The 18,851-nt window shown below is 45.8% G+C and overlaps 1 protein-coding gene across 2 annotated transcripts in view; it reads left to right on the top strand.

Moving 5' to 3' along the window:
* Positions 1 to 18,851, top strand: part of TWSG1 (twisted gastrulation BMP signaling modulator 1) — a 48,765-nt gene that overhangs the window by 20,502 nt on the left and 9,412 nt on the right. For both annotated transcript variants that reach the window (XM_040979237.1, XM_040979238.1), the window contains exon 3: positions 7,503 to 7,602. In XM_040979237.1, coding sequence (XP_040835171.1) covers positions 7,503 to 7,602 — 100 coding nt within the window. The remainder of the gene's footprint in view (positions 1 to 7,502; positions 7,603 to 18,851) is intronic.

Below are 18,851 nucleotides of genomic sequence, written 5' to 3'. Positions count from 1 at the left end.
GTATATCATATTTTATGTGCTTATTTTCTTTTTGTGTGTGTGTTTTTAATCTTTGATTCAGTTGGCATTTGAGGTATTTTTCTTTGGTTTTTTTCAGCAATTGAATTCAGAGCAGTTTATGAAGGTTTTTTATATTTAGAAACATTCATTCTAACTGTATTTTGTTTGCTGTGCATAAAATTGAAATATACAGTGCCAGGTATGTTTATGACCAAATATTATTCAATATTGAAAGGCATGGGGCATGAATACAAAGGAATGTGTCACTCAGTGAGCTCTGCATAGCTGCCATTCAGAATTGTTTACATGTTGAATCTCATTGTTTGTTTCTTAACACAGTAATCACAAGGCAAATGATTTTCATGTATTTTTGCTGTGAGATTTTTGAGATCCTAAATACCTTCTTTTAAGCTTACTTGTATTCACAACAGTATTTTTCTACTGGAAAATGACATGTGAGTTTGAAAATTAAAAAATAGAAATGCTGAATGGAAGGTTGGTTTGCAGGGCCTGGTGGTCTTTTCTTTGACTCTTTACAGAGAAAATGTGAACTGTGGGGAATGTCCATGCATTGGAGAGTTACTTGCTCACATGACTAAAATTTAGGTTTTTGTAAAACAGATTTTTTTTTTTTTGTTGAAAGGGTTGATTTTGAGAGAGAGAGAGAGACAGAATGAATCTTTATCCACTGGTTCAGTTTCCAAATGTCCACAGTGGCAGGAGCTGAACCAATCTGAAGCCAGGAGCCTCTTCAGGCTCTCCCGCGTGGTGCGGGGTGTCAGGGCTTTAGACCGTCCTCTGCTGCTGTCTCAGGCTGTCGGGGGCTGGAGCAGAAGTGGAGTAGCTGGGTCAGGAGCTGGCACCTCGTAGGATGATGACACCACAGCACAGAGAATTAGCCTGATGCACCACTGTACTGGCACCTAAAACTCCTGGGTTGTTTTGTTTTGTTTTGTTTTGTTTTGTTTTGTTTTTCCTTTCTTCCTTCCTCCCTGCCTTTCTTCTTTCCTTACTTTGCTTCTAGGCCACTAAAAGTTTTCTTAATTATTATGATTGCGTTTATTTTTTAGGAAAACTAAAGTGTTTTATCCTTTACTGTAGCAAGGTAGAAACAGATATTGGCATTGATATTGCTGCTTGGTATCCAGCAGTTTTAGAAGTGGTCTGGTCTTAACCCAGATTTTGGTCTTTTTAACAGTACACCAGTTAAGTTTATCCCGAGATCTCTTCATCCACAGCTGTCCTGTGCAGGTTTTTGCTTTGTGTCCCATCACTGAATTGTCAATTAGTAAGCTTAATGCTGCAGCATGTTCCCCTGCCACAGCAGCCAGGGAATGGAAAATGTGCATCTGAGAGGACTTCGCGGAAGTTCATTTAAATCCAGTCAAGTCCCAGCAACTTTTAAGTAGGCTAATTGACTTTAATTTTCCCTTTTGTTTTTCCCCAGTAGCTTAAAAAGTAAACAACTAAGACAATAGAGAGATATTTCCTATTTAGACCATTAATTACAGTTTGGAACAAACTTCTTTCCTGTGACGAAGTGGCGATTTTCATAAAACCAAACCTAAAAAAAAAAAAAAAGTCTCAGTGTCCCTAACTGATGATTAAAAAAAAAAAAACATATTCAGAAACTGATCTAGCAGCAGACAGGTTTTATGAAGAAGCGAGTCACAACACATAGCTTTGACACCTCTGCTTTTCTAGATTTCCAGGTAAGTTTGAGCTCGTCTGAATCGGCTTGGCACTGTGTGATGGAGTCTTCATAGTCCTCACCAAGTGCCTGCTTGCCTAGCGCCTACAGCGCAAAGTACAGCTTGGGCTTACAGAATTCTGGAGTCCTGACATAGTACTTGTTATACTTCAGTCACAAGTCATGTTAACCTCAGACTACTGAGTCAGTTAGAAAACACTGCAAACTTGGATTCCTGACAGTGCTATGTAACGGGGATTTCTGCAGATGACTAAAACAAGGCGTTAACATTTTTGTTGCAATGATCTGACTCCAGGAGTATAGACAAGTAGTAAGATGAATTTAACAGGAGTAATTTTTATAACTGAGTTTTATAGCGTTGGCTTAGAAAAACAGGGTGGGGCGAGTGTGGTGGCTCAGTAGACTAAGACTCTGCTCTGCAGCACTGGCATCCTGTATGGGCATCAGTTTGTGTCCCGGGACTCCACTTTTGATTCAACTCTGCTTACAACCTGGGAAAGCAGTGGATGGCGGCCCAAGGCCCTGGGACCCTGCACCCACTTGGAAGTTGGCTCCCAGCTTTGGATCAGCTGAGCTCTGGATACTGTGGCAATTGAGGAGTAAACCAGTGGATGGACAATCTTTCCCTCTTCTTCTCTCCTTCCCTCTTTAACGCTGCCTTTCAAATAAAATATGTAGTGCCCCAAGTCAGGATGGTAAGAGCTCTAGTCTGCTTCTTGCCAGTTGTGTTATTCCATGTAAGAAGTGGAGGGAGACCACTTAACACCACCACGCTTTTTGCTCAGGACAAGGCTAGCTGAAAGATGACCACATTTAACGCCACAGGCAGGTGTCTGGCCTCGAAGTTACAATGCTGCTTGAAATCGTCACGTTGCACACCTGCGGGCCTGGATCCGAGTCTCAGCTCTGCTTCCCATCCCAGCTCTCTGCTCATGTGCACTCTGGGAGCAGCGGGTGTCGCCTCGGGCTAATGGGTCCTATCACCCGAGTGGGAGACATGAGTTAAGTTCCTGCCTTCTGGCTTCTGACTTTAGCCTGGGCCAGCCCTGACTGGTGCCCAGTGCATGCAAGACGAGGACTTTAACCACCAGGCTACTGTGCTAGGCCCAAAATTGATTACTTTTAAATATAAAATTTATGTCATGTCATAGGGAACAATGGAAGAGATCATTGGGAGTGTCTGATCAAAAATGAGCAGACAGGGAATAAAAGGTATTCGGAATTAAAGATATTCTTTCATTTTATTTATTTATTTTAAAAAAATTTTACTGTTGCTTACATAATTAAGAAGGATGCACATCCATGTGGGCCTCTGGTTAGGGTGGGGAGGGTCAAGGTAAGAAGGAAGGTTAGTGGGACAAATGTTTCCCTTCTGTGTCTGCTGGACAGGGAGAGAGAGCACCAGTCCTTGCCACCATCACCTGGGGATGGGGGAACAGTCATCTGATGACACCTTAGCCTCCAGTGTGGAGAAGTGTTTCCAAAGGTACTGCTTGATTGGTTTTTATAGTTTTTTTAAAAAAAAATTTATTTATTTTGGGCCCGGCGCAATGGTGTAGTGGTTAAGGTCCTTGCCTTGCACGCCCGGGATCCCAGATGGGCGCCGGTTCTAATCCCGGCAGCCCCGCCTCCCATCCAGCCTGTGGCCCAGGAAAGCAGCCGAGGACGGCCCAAAGCTTTGGGACCCTGCACCTGCATGGGAGACCCGGAAGAGGCTCCTGGCTCTGGATTGGCTCAGCTCCAGCTGTTGCGGCCGCCTGGGGAGTGGAGTGAACCATCAGACAGAAGATCTTTTTCTCAGTCTCTCCTCTCTGTTTATCCGCTTTTCCAACAAAAATAAAATAAATCTTTAAAAAAAAGGATTTATTTATTTTTTTAAAAAAAAGACTTATTTTTATTTAAAGTCAGATATGTAGAGAGGAGGAACGACTAAGAGGAAGATCTTCTATCCAGTAATTTACTCCCCAAGTGACTACAATGGCCCGAGCTACGCTGATCCAAAGAAAGGAGCCAGGAGCTCTTCCGGGTCTCCTATGCGGGTGTAGGGTCCCAAGGTTTTGGGCCATCCTCTTTCTGCTTTCCCAAGCCACAAGCAGGGAGCTGGATGGGATGCGGGGCTGCTGGGATCAGAACCAGTGCCCATATGGGATCCCAGTGCATTCAAGGCGAGGACTTTATCTGCTAGGCTACTGTGCCAGGCCCTGAGAAGTTGTTGGTTTTGTTCCTCCAAGATTGAAGCTTTCCAAGGTCTAGTGGCTGTCCAAGTCCTCTAAGGACTAAGGTGCTAAGTCCACAGACCAGGAACGTGTTGCACAGATTGACTAGGAGAGTGGTCCAACCAGTTCTGCTTTTCATCCTCAGAGGAGGCACTCGACATCCTCTGCTGGCCTGGATGATCTGGCTGTCCTATCCAGCAGGTGCATCTGGGCAGGCATTAACTAAGGAAGCCCAGTCCCAATAACATGCACTCCCAGGTTAGACCATATATCTTGGGATTTTTAAACGGAGCTTTTTTTTTTTATGGAAGTGACTAAAGCCTACTCCATTTAATAATGAAATAGCCATGTCTTTCAGAGGACTGGAGCCAAGAAGCAAAGCTTTATGAGAATGCAGACTGACTTTTCTATGGTCATTGTACTTCTGGTTATCAGATTCTTCTCCTAGGGGCAGGCTTCTAAGCTCTGTCTCTCATAAGTCTACAGTTCGATTTTACTTATTTCAGTTGGCACACAGCTCTTTGTTTGCAGTCACTTGTGTCATTCCCTCCAGCAAGTTCCAGGTCTGGGTTCTTCTGTTAGATTTCACCATGGTCTCCATAGCCCCAGCTCCTGGCTTACCGCTCTCCACCGCATGTGATACCGTGGTCAGGCTGCACTGTTGTCTGTACAACCTTTTTCCCACCTCCAGTTGGAGCAGGTCCCAGGATTAGAGAATCACCAGGTATCTTACATGACTAGGTTGTTAGTGGTACTAATCTTTCTGGAACCTGTTGGCTGTTAGGTCTGAACCTACTTTAACCTCTACAATGTTGAAGTCCGTATTATTTTCCTGTGGGACCAGTGCAATGCACTGAGCTCAGTGAGTTCTCTCCCAGCTCAGCACATGTACAAGCTCACTGTTGTCCCTATAGTCTTAAAGCCTTTGCCACACTTTCCAAAATGGCATCTGATGTGCCACTACTAGAGTTCTTGATCTGCTGGCTGTCAGGTTTGAGGGCTACCCAGACCTATCTTGGGTGGAACTTGTAGGATGCCACGTTGTTGCAGGTCACTGAGCCAGAAATGAGTTCATTCCCAGCTCAGTGCATGCACAGTACTGTCCCTAGCCTTTGCCTCCTTAAACAAAATGGCACCTGATTTGACTGTAAGGGTTGGACTGGGTTGTGAAGTCCACCCTGTCCCACACTGCCCATCTGGAACATGCTGTCTCTGCTCCTGGTCAAATCAAAACATTAGCAGAGCGGGCAGTTCTTTGTCTGGATTTACTTCCTGAGCTCCTGGTGAACACCCATTCCACCTTATTGCTGGTGTAGTTCCAGCTGCTGGTGCAGTTCAGATCGTGGCTGGCTGAATGATGCTGGGTTATCGGTCACTGCAACACCACACCATTGTTTCCGCTGCTTTCCTGTGTCTGTCAGTCTCCAGGTGCCCATTTGTTGTTGTTCTGTCCTCTCCTGTTTCCTAGAATGCACCCTCTCTACTTCACACTGGCTAATATTTCTATATCTGTTTAAGCATGTCGTTACCGTATTCCACTACCCTGACTTCTCCCTACACTATCTGTTAAAGAAGGTAAACCCAGCAAGCATTGATGGTTACAGGGTATCTGTGTAGGTTTGCTGAGAGGCAGTCTGGGGCAAGGGTAGTGGGCAAGTGCTGAAGGAGTTGTCCTGGCACTTTATTCACAAACGAGCAATACTAGTTAGCTTTTTTTTCTGTAAAACCTTTCTCCCCAGACTTAGTGGTTTACAGTAATTCCCACTTACTTCGCTGTTGTCTCTGTAGGTTGTCATTTTGAGCCTAGGTTAGCTGAGTGCTGGCCTCGCTCTCATGTGTGGTTGGTTGGAAGCTGGCTGATCTGAGATGCCTTCAGAGGGACTGACTTGTTAGGTGGGCTCAGACTGGACTTCACACAGCACTGGACAAAGTTCTAGAGAAAAAGTGGACACACTCAAGGGTTTCTGAGACCTAGACTCAGAATGATATCACTACTGCCAGATTCTGTTGATCAGAGTGAATCTCAAGATTGCCTAAATTTGGAGGATCTGGAAGTAGTGGATGAGATAAATGTTTCAGTTTTCCCTCCTGTGTCCAGGTGAGGGCAGTGTGGAAGAAAGTGTGCTACTCCTTGCTGTCACACTACATCAGTGCCTAGGGGTGGAGACACACTCCATCAACACAGGAACTGGCTGATGTTGTAGCCTGGCCCAGCCCATCTCAGCCCAGCCCACTCCCAGCCCCAGTTCTTGCACACTCCAGTGGGTTCTGTGGCCTAGCTCAATCTGGCCATTCCCAGGCTCAGCTCTGATGAGTTCTGGTGGATGCTGTATCCTAACAGAGGTGTCACCAAAGATTCCCTACAAGGTCCACCCCCAGCTCTGATTCTTTTGAGTTCTGGCAGGTGCTACAACCCAACCTGGCCTGGTCTGCCCCAGCCAGCTGTTGTGTGTGCAGGTAGATGCTGTGGCCTGACTTAGGCTCTCTAGATTCTCCCTTCTGCTCTCTTGGGTACCCATGTATGATGTGTTCCAATCTGTGGAGAACCCCAGAAAGCATTTCATATATGTTAGACAGGCTCTCACTAGTCCCCATAACGACCCATCCCTAGTCTCCCTGGCCCCTAGCAATACACACCCTCCTGCCCTCGCATGTATGGTGCTGGTGATGGCTGTGGGGTGGCTCCAGTTGCTGTGTGCCCGTGGTGGAGCAGTGGGTGCTACACCCCCTTCCTCCAAGATCTTTAAAAAAAAAATTGAATAGACAACTATGCTGGCACAACAGAGTTGACATTAACGAGGCACAGAATGTCCATCTATTGACTGCTTTTCTCTTGGCAGTGTAACTAACACTTGGCTAGGTGTAAGGCAACCTAAGCAGCTGCCTACAGCTGCGGAAAAGGGGACTTCACATGTCAGGAAGCCACAGCCCCTACCACAAGTTGACTGTTGGTGTGTGTGTATTTGGACAGTTGGTGGAAAGTAGGATTTGTTATTGTACTGAACTATTTTGTTGAGTTGATATGAAGATGCAATTATGGCTTAAAAATAAAATGTTTTCTTTGTTTCTTAAATATGTCAAAAGAGAAATAATCTACTTAATGTTGTAAACATTTGTTCTTAGAAAAAGTTAATGGTATTGAATAAATAATGAAGTTGCAGCATGGGGCAAGCCTTTGGCCCTCTGGTTAATAAGCTGCATCCTATATTGAGGTACCTGTGTTTCATTCCTGGCTCCTGGCTCCGGTTCCTGAATGTAGCTTGCTGGCAGTGCAGGCTTAGGGAGGGAGCAGGGATGGGTTGGGTTCCTGGCTTCCTTGGAGCAGACCGAGGTTGAGTTCCGGCACTTGGCTCCTGGGTTGAGCACCAGCTAGCCTGGCCATTGTGTTATTTGGGGAGTGAATAGTAGGAGCTCTTTCCTGGGTGTTTCTCTCTCTCTCCCCCTCTCTCTGTTCCCTTAAATAATAAATAAAAGCTTAAAAAGTATCTTAAGTAACTATAAATTCAAGATTGTTTTGGTTAAAAATCAGCAAGTATAAACACTTGGGATTTCACACCTGACTGTGTCGTCTCCAGGAGCTCTGCCAGTGCCGGCCTGGGGAGGGAAACTGTTCCTGCTGTAAGGAGTGTATGCTGTGCCTCGGGGCCCTCTGGGACGAGTGCTGTGACTGTGTTGGTAAGTTGACATGCAGTGAAGTTTCTTATCACGGAATCCTTCATGCTAAGAAGCTTGAAAACATGCAAATATGTATATGAATACATGTGTATAAAATACAGTAAGCCTATAGGACATCATTATTTGTATTTGCTTATTGAATAGCATTTAGATATATGTGAATTTTTATAGGAAAAGGTCTGGAAGGAAATCTGAAGTTGTCGCGCCCACGTGTCTTACCGCCCAGCAGTAAGAGGCAGACGCGAGCGAAGCCTTCTGCGGTAAAGTTTATTGCGCGCACAAAGATGAGGAAGAGGAAGGGGGGGCCCCAACCCCGGCAAGCTTTCTACTCTTATGTGCTGACCGGCCCCGCCTCCGCCAATGATAGGTCGGCGTCATGATCACGCAGGGTCCTGGGCGACCGGATTCGTCAGTCCCCAGTGTTCACGTGCTGGCCACGCCACAGCTCACTGCGCATGCGCTAGGCTACGTGACATGCACGAAGGTGTGGCTTCTCCGGCCGGCGCCATTTTAGGCACAGCATGTGGCCAGTGCATACAGATGCGGCTTGCAACATGAAGTGCTTGCTCTTATGAGAGAAGAGTAAAACAAGGGAGAGCTCAGTGCAGTGGCCTACTGTCTGGGGTCCTCACCTTGCACATGCTAGGATCCCATATGGGTGTCAGTTCTGATCCTGGCACCCCTGTTTTCCATCCAGCTCCCTGCTTTTTGCCTGAAAAACAGTCGAGGATGGCCCAAAGCCTTGGGACCCTGCACCCATGTGGGGGACCCAGAAGAAGCTCTTGACTCCCAGCTTCAGATCAGCTCAGTTCTGACCTTCACAACCATTTGAGGACGGAAGCAACAGATGGAGAACCTCTCTGTCTCCCCTTTTCTCTCTGTAAAATCTGCTTTTCAAATAAAAATAAATAAGCCTTTAAAAATTAATACATTCTTTCAATTTATATGAAAATATATCTTATACTACAAGCATTTTGGAAAAAAAAGAAACGAAGAGATCTTCCATTCATTGGTTCACTCCCCAAATGGCTGCAATGTCTGAAATTGGGTCAATCCGAAGCCAGGATCCAGGAGCTTCTTTTTCTCTCACGTGGGTCCTGGGGTCCACAACCTTGAGCCATCGTCCACTGCTTTCCCAGGCTGCCAGCAGGGAGCTGGAACAGAAGTGGAGCAACCAGGACTCAAGCCAGCACCTATATGGGATGTCTGGGCCTCGGTCAGAAGCTTAGCTTAGTACACCATGGCACTGGCCCCATCTCACTTTTTTTAAAAAAGATTTGTTTTTATTGGAAAGACAGATGTACAGAGAGGAGGAGATACAGGGAGAAAGATCTTCCATCTGCTGGTTCACACCCCAAGTGGCCACAACGACTGGAGTTCAGCCGATCTGAAGCCAGGAACCAGGAGGCAAGAGCTTCTTCTGGGCCTCCTACTCAGGTGTAGGGTCCCAAGGCCTTGAGCCAGTCTCTACTGCTTGCCAGGCCACAAACAGAGAGCTGGATAGGAAGTGTAACACTTGGACACGACTGGGGACATGAACCAGTGCCCCTATAGGATCCTGGTCATGCAAGACGAGGATTTAGCCACTAGGCTATTGCTCCAGGGCCCACCATTTATACTTCTCATGCAACTTTTTACAAAGGTGGACTTTTATTTTTTATGTCAGAAACCTTTTATAGTTTTAAAGATTCAGCTGTTTGTGATGTATTATTATGTTTGAAATACATCAGGAAAATTCAGCCCCACACAGCTTTATAGTCAGGATAGAGAGCATCTCAGTAGCCTTTTCCTGAATATGTAGTAGCTGCCCTCTTAGCCACGAGTGATGTGTCCCTAGACCCCACACCCAACTCTGAACCAGTGACTGTCTGAAACCATATATAGTATCTAACTTTATCTATACTATGGTTTTGTATTTTATTTCTTATGATGTTTGCATTGCTGAGAAGGATGCACACCCATGTGAACGGATTGGGGTGGGAAGGGTCGGAGATGAGGGGAAGTGCATGAGACCATTGTTTCCAAGTATCTGTGGGAAGAAGAGAGAGAAGGGGAAAAACCACACCCAGCATCATAACCCCATCAGTACCCGAGGATGGGGAACAGCCACTGATGTCATCAGGGTCTCCGATGTGAAGCATGCCCCAAGGGTTCTACTCAGGTGGTTTTCATCATGCTGCTGATTGTATTGCTCCATGAGTAAGGAAGTCCTTCCAAGGTCCATTGGCTGACATAATCCACACTAGAGTCTCCATTTGCATAGACATTTGTTGTCAGTACTCGGCTAGGGGAGTTGTCCAGTTTTGCAGCTTAGCTCAGTCTAACCGATCCCACTATCAAGCCCACACTTATGCTAGTGGATACTACCGCCTGCCCAGCCAAGTCCACCCCTAGCCCTGGTTCTCATGCTCACTGATGGGAGCTGTAGCCCATCAGAGAGGTGCCCACAATTTTCCTACAAGGTCCAGTCCCAGTCTGGGATCTTGCACTTTCCAGTTGGTTCCACAGTCTAGCTTGACAGGACTTGCTCTCATTCCCACCACTTGCCAGCTAATGCTGCAGCAAAGCCTGGCCAGCCTGGCTTGCCTCCTAACCCAGCAGAGGATTATTCACTGCCCCCGTAATAAATTGTCCCCCAATCCTGGGTCTTATATGTGCTGGTGGGAGCCATGGGCCAGTCTGGCATGGACCACCTCACCTTGGCATTTGCTGGTGAGCATTGTAACCTGGCCTGGTTCAATTTGCCCCGAATTACAGCTCACACTGTTGGATGCTACAGCCTATGCCAGCCTGGATGGCCCCATATCCTGGCCATAACATGAACTGGCTGCTCTTGCAGCCCAACACGTCTTGTCCTGCACTCCATCCTTGTTCTCAGATCTGCCAGTGGGTGTTATGAACTGGCCAAACCTGGCCTACCCCCAGACTTGAGCCACATATATGCCAAAGGGTACTGTAACCTGGCCCAGTCTGGGCTGCTCCCAGCCTTGGTTCTTGCACTCACCTGCAGGAACTGCACTCTGATAAAGGAAGTTTCCCAATCTCCTGTTTCAGGTCACCTGCCAGTGGCAGATCTAGTGTACACCAGTGGGTCCTTGGCCCAATCTAACTTAATCTACCTCTTGTTCTAGCATGAACAGTGGTCTTGCCTGACCAGCCCCAAACCATTCCAATTCTTACTGTTAGGTGTTATAGCCCAGCCATACCTAGTCCATGCCTAGACACAGTTCTCGCATGGTTCACTGGGTGCCAAGACCTAGCACAACATATCCTCCATCCATCCTGGCTCTCACAAGCACCAGTGGGTGCTGGAGTCTAGTTGAGTGGCATAGCCTAGACCCAGTCCACACCCATATGGAGGGATACTGCAGTCATGTCGAGTTCAATTTGCTACCCCCATTCCGGTTCTCCCGCTCACCAGTGGAAACTGTAATTCAGCTGGGGCATCTCCTTAGCTCTCTGATCAGGCCTGTTCCCAGCCAAAGATCTTATGCATGCCAGTGGTTGCTCTGACCCTGGCTTGGCATATCTCATTCCCTATCTTGGCCTTTGTCAGTGGATACAGCAGTCTGACCTGGCCCAAACTGCACCCAGGCTCAGCTCCTGCTGCTGGGTGCTACAGTGTAGCCCTGCCCAGTCTGCCTCTATCACCAGCTTTCGTGCAAACTGGTAGGTGTGATAGCCTGGCACAACATGACCCACACTCCAGCCTGGCTCCTGCACATACCAGTGTGTTTAAGGTTTGGCCTGGCCCTACCTGGACCACTGCCCCTCCCATCCCCTCAGAACCAACCATATACTTGCTGACAAGTAGAGCTGCCTTGCCTGTCCTGACCAACACCCAGGCCTGAATTATATGCTCGCCAGCAGGAGCTATAGCCTACCAGAGGAGTTTCCCAAGCTGCCCCACCATGCCCACTCCCAGATCCAGATCCCAGATGTGACAGCCAGTGCTAGGCCCTTATCTGCCATAGTTTGCTCCCTCTGACTCAGCCCTAGGGTGAACAGGTGGATGTTGTGGCCTGTCCTACCCCACACCCTATTCCTGGGTGCATCTATGGGTGCTGCAAGCTGGACCAGCCTAGCCTGTTCCCAAACCCGGTACCCATGAGTGTCAGAGGGTTCCGTTGTCATGACTAGCTCAGCCCTTCTTCACTACCTGTCAGCTCTTGAGCAAACCAGTGGAAACTGAAGTTCCACCGGGGCGAGCTCATATAGCTCCCACAGAATCTGCCCCCAAACCTGGTTCTTTCATGTGCTGGTCAGTGTCATGGCCCAGCCTAACATTACCTATCTATCCCCTTTTCTGACACTCACTGGCAAGTTCTGTGATCTAGCCCTGCTAGATCGGCCCCAATACCTAAGCTTAAGTGTGTCAGTGGGTGTTAGTTGGCAGTAATAGGTGCTAGCTAGCCCAGCTCAGGTCTCCCATGTAGGGAGATGTATTGGTCTGACCCAGAAAGGTTCTCCAACTTCCCCTCTCGAAACTGCTAGATCTCAGCCCCCTCGCTTACCTACAAGTACAGTGGCCTTGTTGGTGGAACTCCCTCAGAAGTCATTCCTCACCTGTAACATATCCTCTCAGTAGTCCTCCCCCCACCCCCCGACACACACACATCCCTTATCCCCTTCCCTGAGCAATCCACAGTTCCTGTGAGCCCTTCTGCTCCCCAGCCCAGTCTTTCAGTAGGGTGGCGTGCTAGTCTGCAGCTCTGCCCACCCACTAGGGTCCCAAGCTCCTGACATATATATTGGCCTGGGACCCAACTCCTTCACCGACTCAAGACCTGAGTTCCCGAAGCCTGGTCTACCCCAGCATGCTAACCTCAAGCTCTCCTTCCCCTTCTCCCAGCCTACCTGATAGCAAGCACTTTGGTAAATTCCCAGGCTTGCTCTGCCTGCTTGGGTGTGAGTCCCCAGTTGGCACATGCACCCACTGGTGCCATCTCCCAGACCTCCTGCAAGCCCACATTCCCAGGCCCCCATGAGCCCGCCCACACTGGTGCAAGGCAGGCAGCCACTTTTTTTTTTTTTTTTTAATAAACAGTTACCTATGGTAAGGCTTGACATATATAAACTAGAATGAATAGAATGTCTCATTTGTATCTCCAGTCACTTTCCTTAAAGTTGTGTATTTCTCATGCATACTTCAGTAAGGAAGTACTTTTCCCAAATTTTAATGAAATGTGATATACACCAGGAAGGTGTACATAATAGATTTACAGGTCATGAATCTTTGCAACCTTAACATTCCGTGTAACTAGCATTCACATTGAAAGCCAGGTCATTTGCCAGCCCCTCAGAAGGCTTATTTACATGTTTTTGTAGTTAACACTTGACAGACTTGGTAATGCCTTTAAAGATTCATTTATTTGTTTGAAAGGCAGAGCATGAGAGGGTGAGAAAGAGAGACATGAAGATCTTCCATCTGCTGGCTCACTTGACGAATAGTCACAGCAGCGAGGCCAAAGCCAGAAGTGAGACACTCTATCCAGGTCTCTGTGAGACTGATGGGGCAGACCCCCTGACCTTACCTGCTGCCGTCCCAGGCATGTCACAGGAAGCAGGACTCTGACGTTCAGATGTGGCTTTACCTGACTACTGCAACAGTGGTGCCTCAAAAATAACTTTACACTCACTTGGCTCAAGAGAAATCTTTTAATAACATTTTGACATTTAAAGCATTTATCTGTTTATTTTTTCAATTGATTTTTTTGATGATACAGACTTACATGTATACGGGTCCCTTCCCCTCCTCCCTCCCTCTCTTTGATCCTGTTCTGTTATTTGTTCCCTAGCCATTATAACACCGTAGTCATTCATTTCACTGTTATAAGCTTAACTTTCTGATAAATTAGCATGCTGTTTATTTTTTTTAAATACTTACTTTTATTTGAGAGGCAATTTTACAGAAAGAGAGAAGAGACAGAGAGCTCTTCCATCTTGTAGTTCCCTCCTGAAATGGCTGAAAGGGCCAGGGCTGGGCCAATCCAAAGCTAGGAGCCTGGAGCTTTCTTTGGGTTTTGCATGTGGGTCAGGGGCCCAAGGACTTTGAGTATTGTTTTACTGCCTTTTCGGTCAAATTAGCAGGGAGCTGGACCAGAAGTGGAATGGCCAGAACTGGAACTAATATCTATATGAAATGCCAGTATCACAGGCAAACATTTAACCTACTGTACCGTGGCTCTGGCCCCAGTGTCTGTTTATTTGAAAGGAAGAGAGCAAACACAGAATTTCATCTGATGTTTCACTCCCCAAATGTCCACAGCAGCCGAGGCTGAAACCAGGAGACGAGAACACTATAGGTCCCGCTGTGCTCTGCCCACCCGCCCAGTGCAGTCAGTGGCACAGACCTAAGTGCTCACACCGTGACCTGCAGCCTCCCAGGTGTGATCACAAACAGCGGTAAGACTCGAGCCAGGCACTCTGACATGGGGCATGTCCCAAAGGCACCTTCACTACCATGTTGTCCCCTTTTTTTTTTTTTTGGTTTAGAGAAAATCCTCATAGGATTTGCATATAATTCAAAGAACCCTTTTATTTCCTTTTCTTTGCACTTTTAAAATAAAATTAAACATTTTTAACTTTTAGGAAAATTAAGTATATGTTGAAATAACAAGAATTTATACTCCCACAATCAGTAACTTTAGTTAGAGCAAAGATGATGATGGGAACCATTCACTGTCAGACTGGCATATGTTTTAAGTACAATTGCTAAAGATCCAAGTTTTGAAGAATAGAACCATGACCAGTATATATATTTTTTTGAATTAATTTTTTTCATGATACAGACTTACACACATATATATATATATACATATATAATATGTATATATAATATACATATATAATATACATATATATTATACATATATACATATATATAATATACATATATATATAATATACATAATATAATATACATATATTATATATATATATATATATATAATATATAAGTAGCTAAGGTTCTATGATTTGGAGATGTGTTGGGTGTGCCCCACAGGGTTCGTGTGTGGAGGGTTGCATCCTGGCGTGGAGTAATGTGAACCTTCAAGAGGTAAATCAGGCGAGTTCTTTCATTGGGGACATTTTCCATGGAGGGATTAAGCAGTTTTTATGAGGTCTTTGTTAGTTATTTTAAACGGCAGACCGGATCCTTATATCACCCTGGTTCTTGTTTTGTGATCTCCCTGGCATCTTCTCCCACCATGTGACCATCTATTATGCTATCATGGAGCCAGGGCCCCTTGCAAGAACCAGCATTTTGCTGTTTGGACTTTCAGCATCCCAAAAATGAGCGAAATAGATCTCTTGCTTGTCACAAAATCTCAAGTGTTCAATTATGGTAGCAGAAAACAGTCATCTATAAAGACAAGAGGGGAATGAGTTACATTAGAACTAGGTCTTGGAAATCTTGAGAGGTGTTTGGGTTGTATCTAGAATAATGGAAACACATTGCATTACAGTTTAACAAGATAATTCTGTCATGTAGAAGGTGTATATGAGGCTATATTAGATTTACAGTAGTTCAATGAGGAGATGATGGATGAGATTAAGAGTAACAGTAGTGGAAGCAGTAGAGCTAAGATTCATGAAATATTTTGAAGGTAAATTATCAGGGTTTGGTTTGGATTGGATATAGGATATGGGAAAAGATTGTCATGGTTCAGAAGCCTGCCCGTTAAGTCCTGGAGGACCTGGGTTTGGCTCCAAGCTCCAGTTCCGGATTCCAGGTTCTTGCTATTGCAAATGCTGGGAGACAGCACTGACGGCTCCAAAAATTGGATTTTTGCCCCTCTTGTGGGAGGCCTGTATTGAGTTTCTCACTGAATGACTTGGTCGTGACCCAGTCCTGGATGTTGTTGGCATTTGGGAAATGAACCGGTTGAAGAGCCGCTGACCTCACCTTGCTGTGCACATGAGCATCTGTACATCATGAACTCAGGATTGAATCATCTAAAGTTGATAGTAGCAAATCCTGAGTGGTTGCAGAAACTGAAAGATCAGAGTGTTTTGTAGATCATCAATGTGAGTGAATGTTAAAATTGTTGAGAATGAGGACAGGGAAAGTGGCATGAATGAGACAGTGATGCAGTTATTTCAGTTATCGTAGGTGTGGAGACATGCTGACTGTGAGATAATGCCCTAAGGGCCAGTGTGTCCAACAGCATATGTCCTCCAGGAGGTGAGGCTTCTGAGGATGGAGGGAGAGTTTTAAAATCCATCAAAATGTCCAGTCTAGATTAGGGTGAGAGCAAAGAAGTTTAAAATATAGGACCTCACTGGAAAAACAAAGAAAAGGTTAAACTTGATCGGCATTGGTGACACCTTGAAAACAGGAGGTGAGGGGTGATGGGAGACAAGAAGAGCCTCTACATTAGTGTTTCATGTGACGGGGTGAATTGTGGAAGAGCCAAGGTAAGAGGATGCTGACCTGCACCAGCTGTGTCAGACAGCATGTTTGAGACAGCCGGCTTTCAGAGGCGCATCGATTCTCAGGTAAAGACGCTCGGCAGGAAGTTGGGTCCAGATATCACAGCAGAGCAAAGGCTGGAGGGAGAGACAGGGACTGAGTACATTTTCTAATTCCTTCAAGTTCATGTGGCTTTTAATTCAACATGATAGTCTAAGTTCACACATTTCCCTGTCTTACAGAAGACTCCAGTAAGATAACATGTTTGAAAGAACTCTGACAACAAAGGGAAATACAATGAATAGTTATGATAGGAGATTACATTAAGTATCTAAGAAGAAATATGAAAATGTTTGCTGTTTTATAAATGGATAGGAAGAAATACTACTTGCATAAAATGGGAGCCATAGTGGGAGCAGAGGGGAGCTTTCTGGAGTGTGGGAGTGAGAAGTGAATTTGAAAATCAGATTATTTAAAGATAGTTTCTGGAACAGCAGCTCCCTCACTTGTTCTTCGGAAGACTTTTGATACAGTTGAAGGCTCATTCATCTGGAGAGAAGAGGTTGACCAAAAAGGACTGGGGCTCCGGAGGGGTGACTGGTGCCTGTGAGCCAAGGCCGCCTCATCAGGCACTGCTGCACCTCAGGTGCCTCTGGCCTAATGATTGGACAGTCACAACAACCCAACTCTCCAAAGAGAAAGTGAAGTCCTTTTCTTTCTTCTTTTTCCTTTTCACCCCCCCCCCTTTTTTTTAAGACCAATAAACTATAGCAGAAATCCTTAGGAAATGGACTGTTACCATTTAGAGAAAACCAAGAAGATATTTGGTCTGTATTATAGAAGGACAATGTGAGTAAGAAAGCACTTGAAAATGTAAAATTTGGGCCCAACACAGTAGCCTAGTGGCTAAAGTCTTTGCATGCACCAGAATCCTATGTGGACACCCATTATAATCCCGCAGCCCCACTTCCCATCCATCTCCCTGCTTGTGGCCTGAGAAAGCAGTGGAGGATGGCCCAAAGCCTTGGGACCTGCACCTGTGTGGGAGACCTGGAAGAGGCTCTGGATTCCTGGCTTTGGATTGGTGCATCTCTGGCTGTTGCTGCCAATTAGGGAGTGAGTCAATGCATGGAAGATCTTCCTTTCTCTCCTCCTCTGTATATCTGACTTTCCAATAAAAAGTTTTTTAAAAAAACTTTTAAAAAAGAAAAAAAAGTTATTTGAAAAATTGTAAATTAAGATGAGCCAAAAATACTACTCAGTGTCACAGAGTACAGAGCAAAACAGACATAACAGAAAAGCACTGGCTACTTTGGGAAAAATTGAAAGAGAATAATCCAAGAAATTATAGAAGAAAATAGCCCATGTTGGGGCCAGCGTGGCGGCCTAGCAGGCTGATCCTTCACCTTTGGTGCCATCATCCCAGTTCCGAGTTCGCTCCCTGCTAATGGTCTAGGAGGGTCGCAGAGCATGGTCCCTACACCAGTGTGGGAGACTGGGAAGAACTGGCTTCAGACTGGCCCACATCTGCCTCTTCAGACCATGTAGATCTCTCTGACCTTCTTCTTTGTAACACTTTCAAGTAAGACAACTATCTTTTAAAAAAATAATAAAACGATAATATTCCACGCTGAAGGTCAAAGAAAAATGAGGTTTTGGATTCAAAGAGCATGCCAAATGTAGAAAAAAAATCTGCTTTTAAAAAAATGTCTGTGCACATTCTCAGAAAGTTTTGTAACTTTCAAGGGAGAGAATATTCTAAAGGATTTCAGAAACACTGCAGCTCACCTACCGAGAGTGAAGCACACTGCAGAACTTCTCACCTGCGTCAGCAGGCCAGCACGTTAGTGGTTAATGGGAAAACTGCTTTGATCTGACACGTTTTTGTAAATAATGTATACCAGAAAAAGATTTTTAGGCAAGGAAGAGCTCCAAGTTGCCTTCCTACACACCATCTAGTAAAGATATGATAAGGGATTAATTGAGCAAAATAAGATAGAAAACTAAGAGGAAAAAGCTGATTGAAGTAAACAACAGCTTTAATCAAGAATTCAGGTAAGAATAATTCAAGAACGAGGAGACACCTAGGCTGACCTCGGCAGAGAGTGAGAGCTTAAACTCTGGAATCAGGCCCGTGACTGACTGCAGGGTACGCTGGAAGTTACTGCTCGGTGGACCACACCAGAGAAAGTTCCAGCAACCGTCAGTTCTGTGCTAAGATACCACCTGTTGTTCCAGGCGTGTTTTCTTCATTAAGTTTCATGAGCTGCTCTCTGCCTCAGGCCCGAAATTCTTTTCTTGTACCAAGACAAGAAGCTTGGATCCAGCCATCTGCAGTGATGTGTTTTGGCAGAGACGCCAGGAGGGAGGGCTTGCAGCTCGCCCCATGGGACGTGTGATGAGCTTCTCTATACCACAGGACAGAGAGCAAGAGAATGCCCATGGAAAGCTCTATGCCCAGGTACCAGCTCAAAGAAGCTACAGAAGAGAGAATTTTATCCACTGTACCCCATGAGATTATGGGTTATTTTTTCTGCAGGGGGGAATGTTAGATAGGAATCCAGCCATTAATCTATATGTGTGTGAGAGAGGGGCTGAAGAACAAAAGGGGATTTTGTGCAGTTGAGTGAGGGAAGAACTGTAGAAGCATGCCTTGGAAGTAGACCAGCCTTGACTTAAAACTCTTGTCCATGCCCACGCACCTGTCACGGAGTCCCAGCACTCCCCTGGGGGAGCCAAGAGGAATCTCTCCTGCCCTGAGCCAGGGCTCATTTATTTCCAGTAACAGTGCTGATGTCTGGAGAACTTCCATGAATTCCACACCAGGAAAGCT

This window comes from Ochotona curzoniae, unplaced genomic scaffold (assembly GCF_017591425.1).
Source record: "Ochotona curzoniae isolate NIBS_2020 unplaced genomic scaffold, NIBS_Ocur_1.0 contig_3176, whole genome shotgun sequence".
NCBI lineage: Eukaryota > Metazoa > Chordata > Mammalia > Lagomorpha > Ochotonidae > Ochotona > Ochotona curzoniae.
The sequence above is the reverse complement of the archived record's forward strand: the minus strand, read 5'-3'. Positions and strand labels throughout refer to the sequence as shown.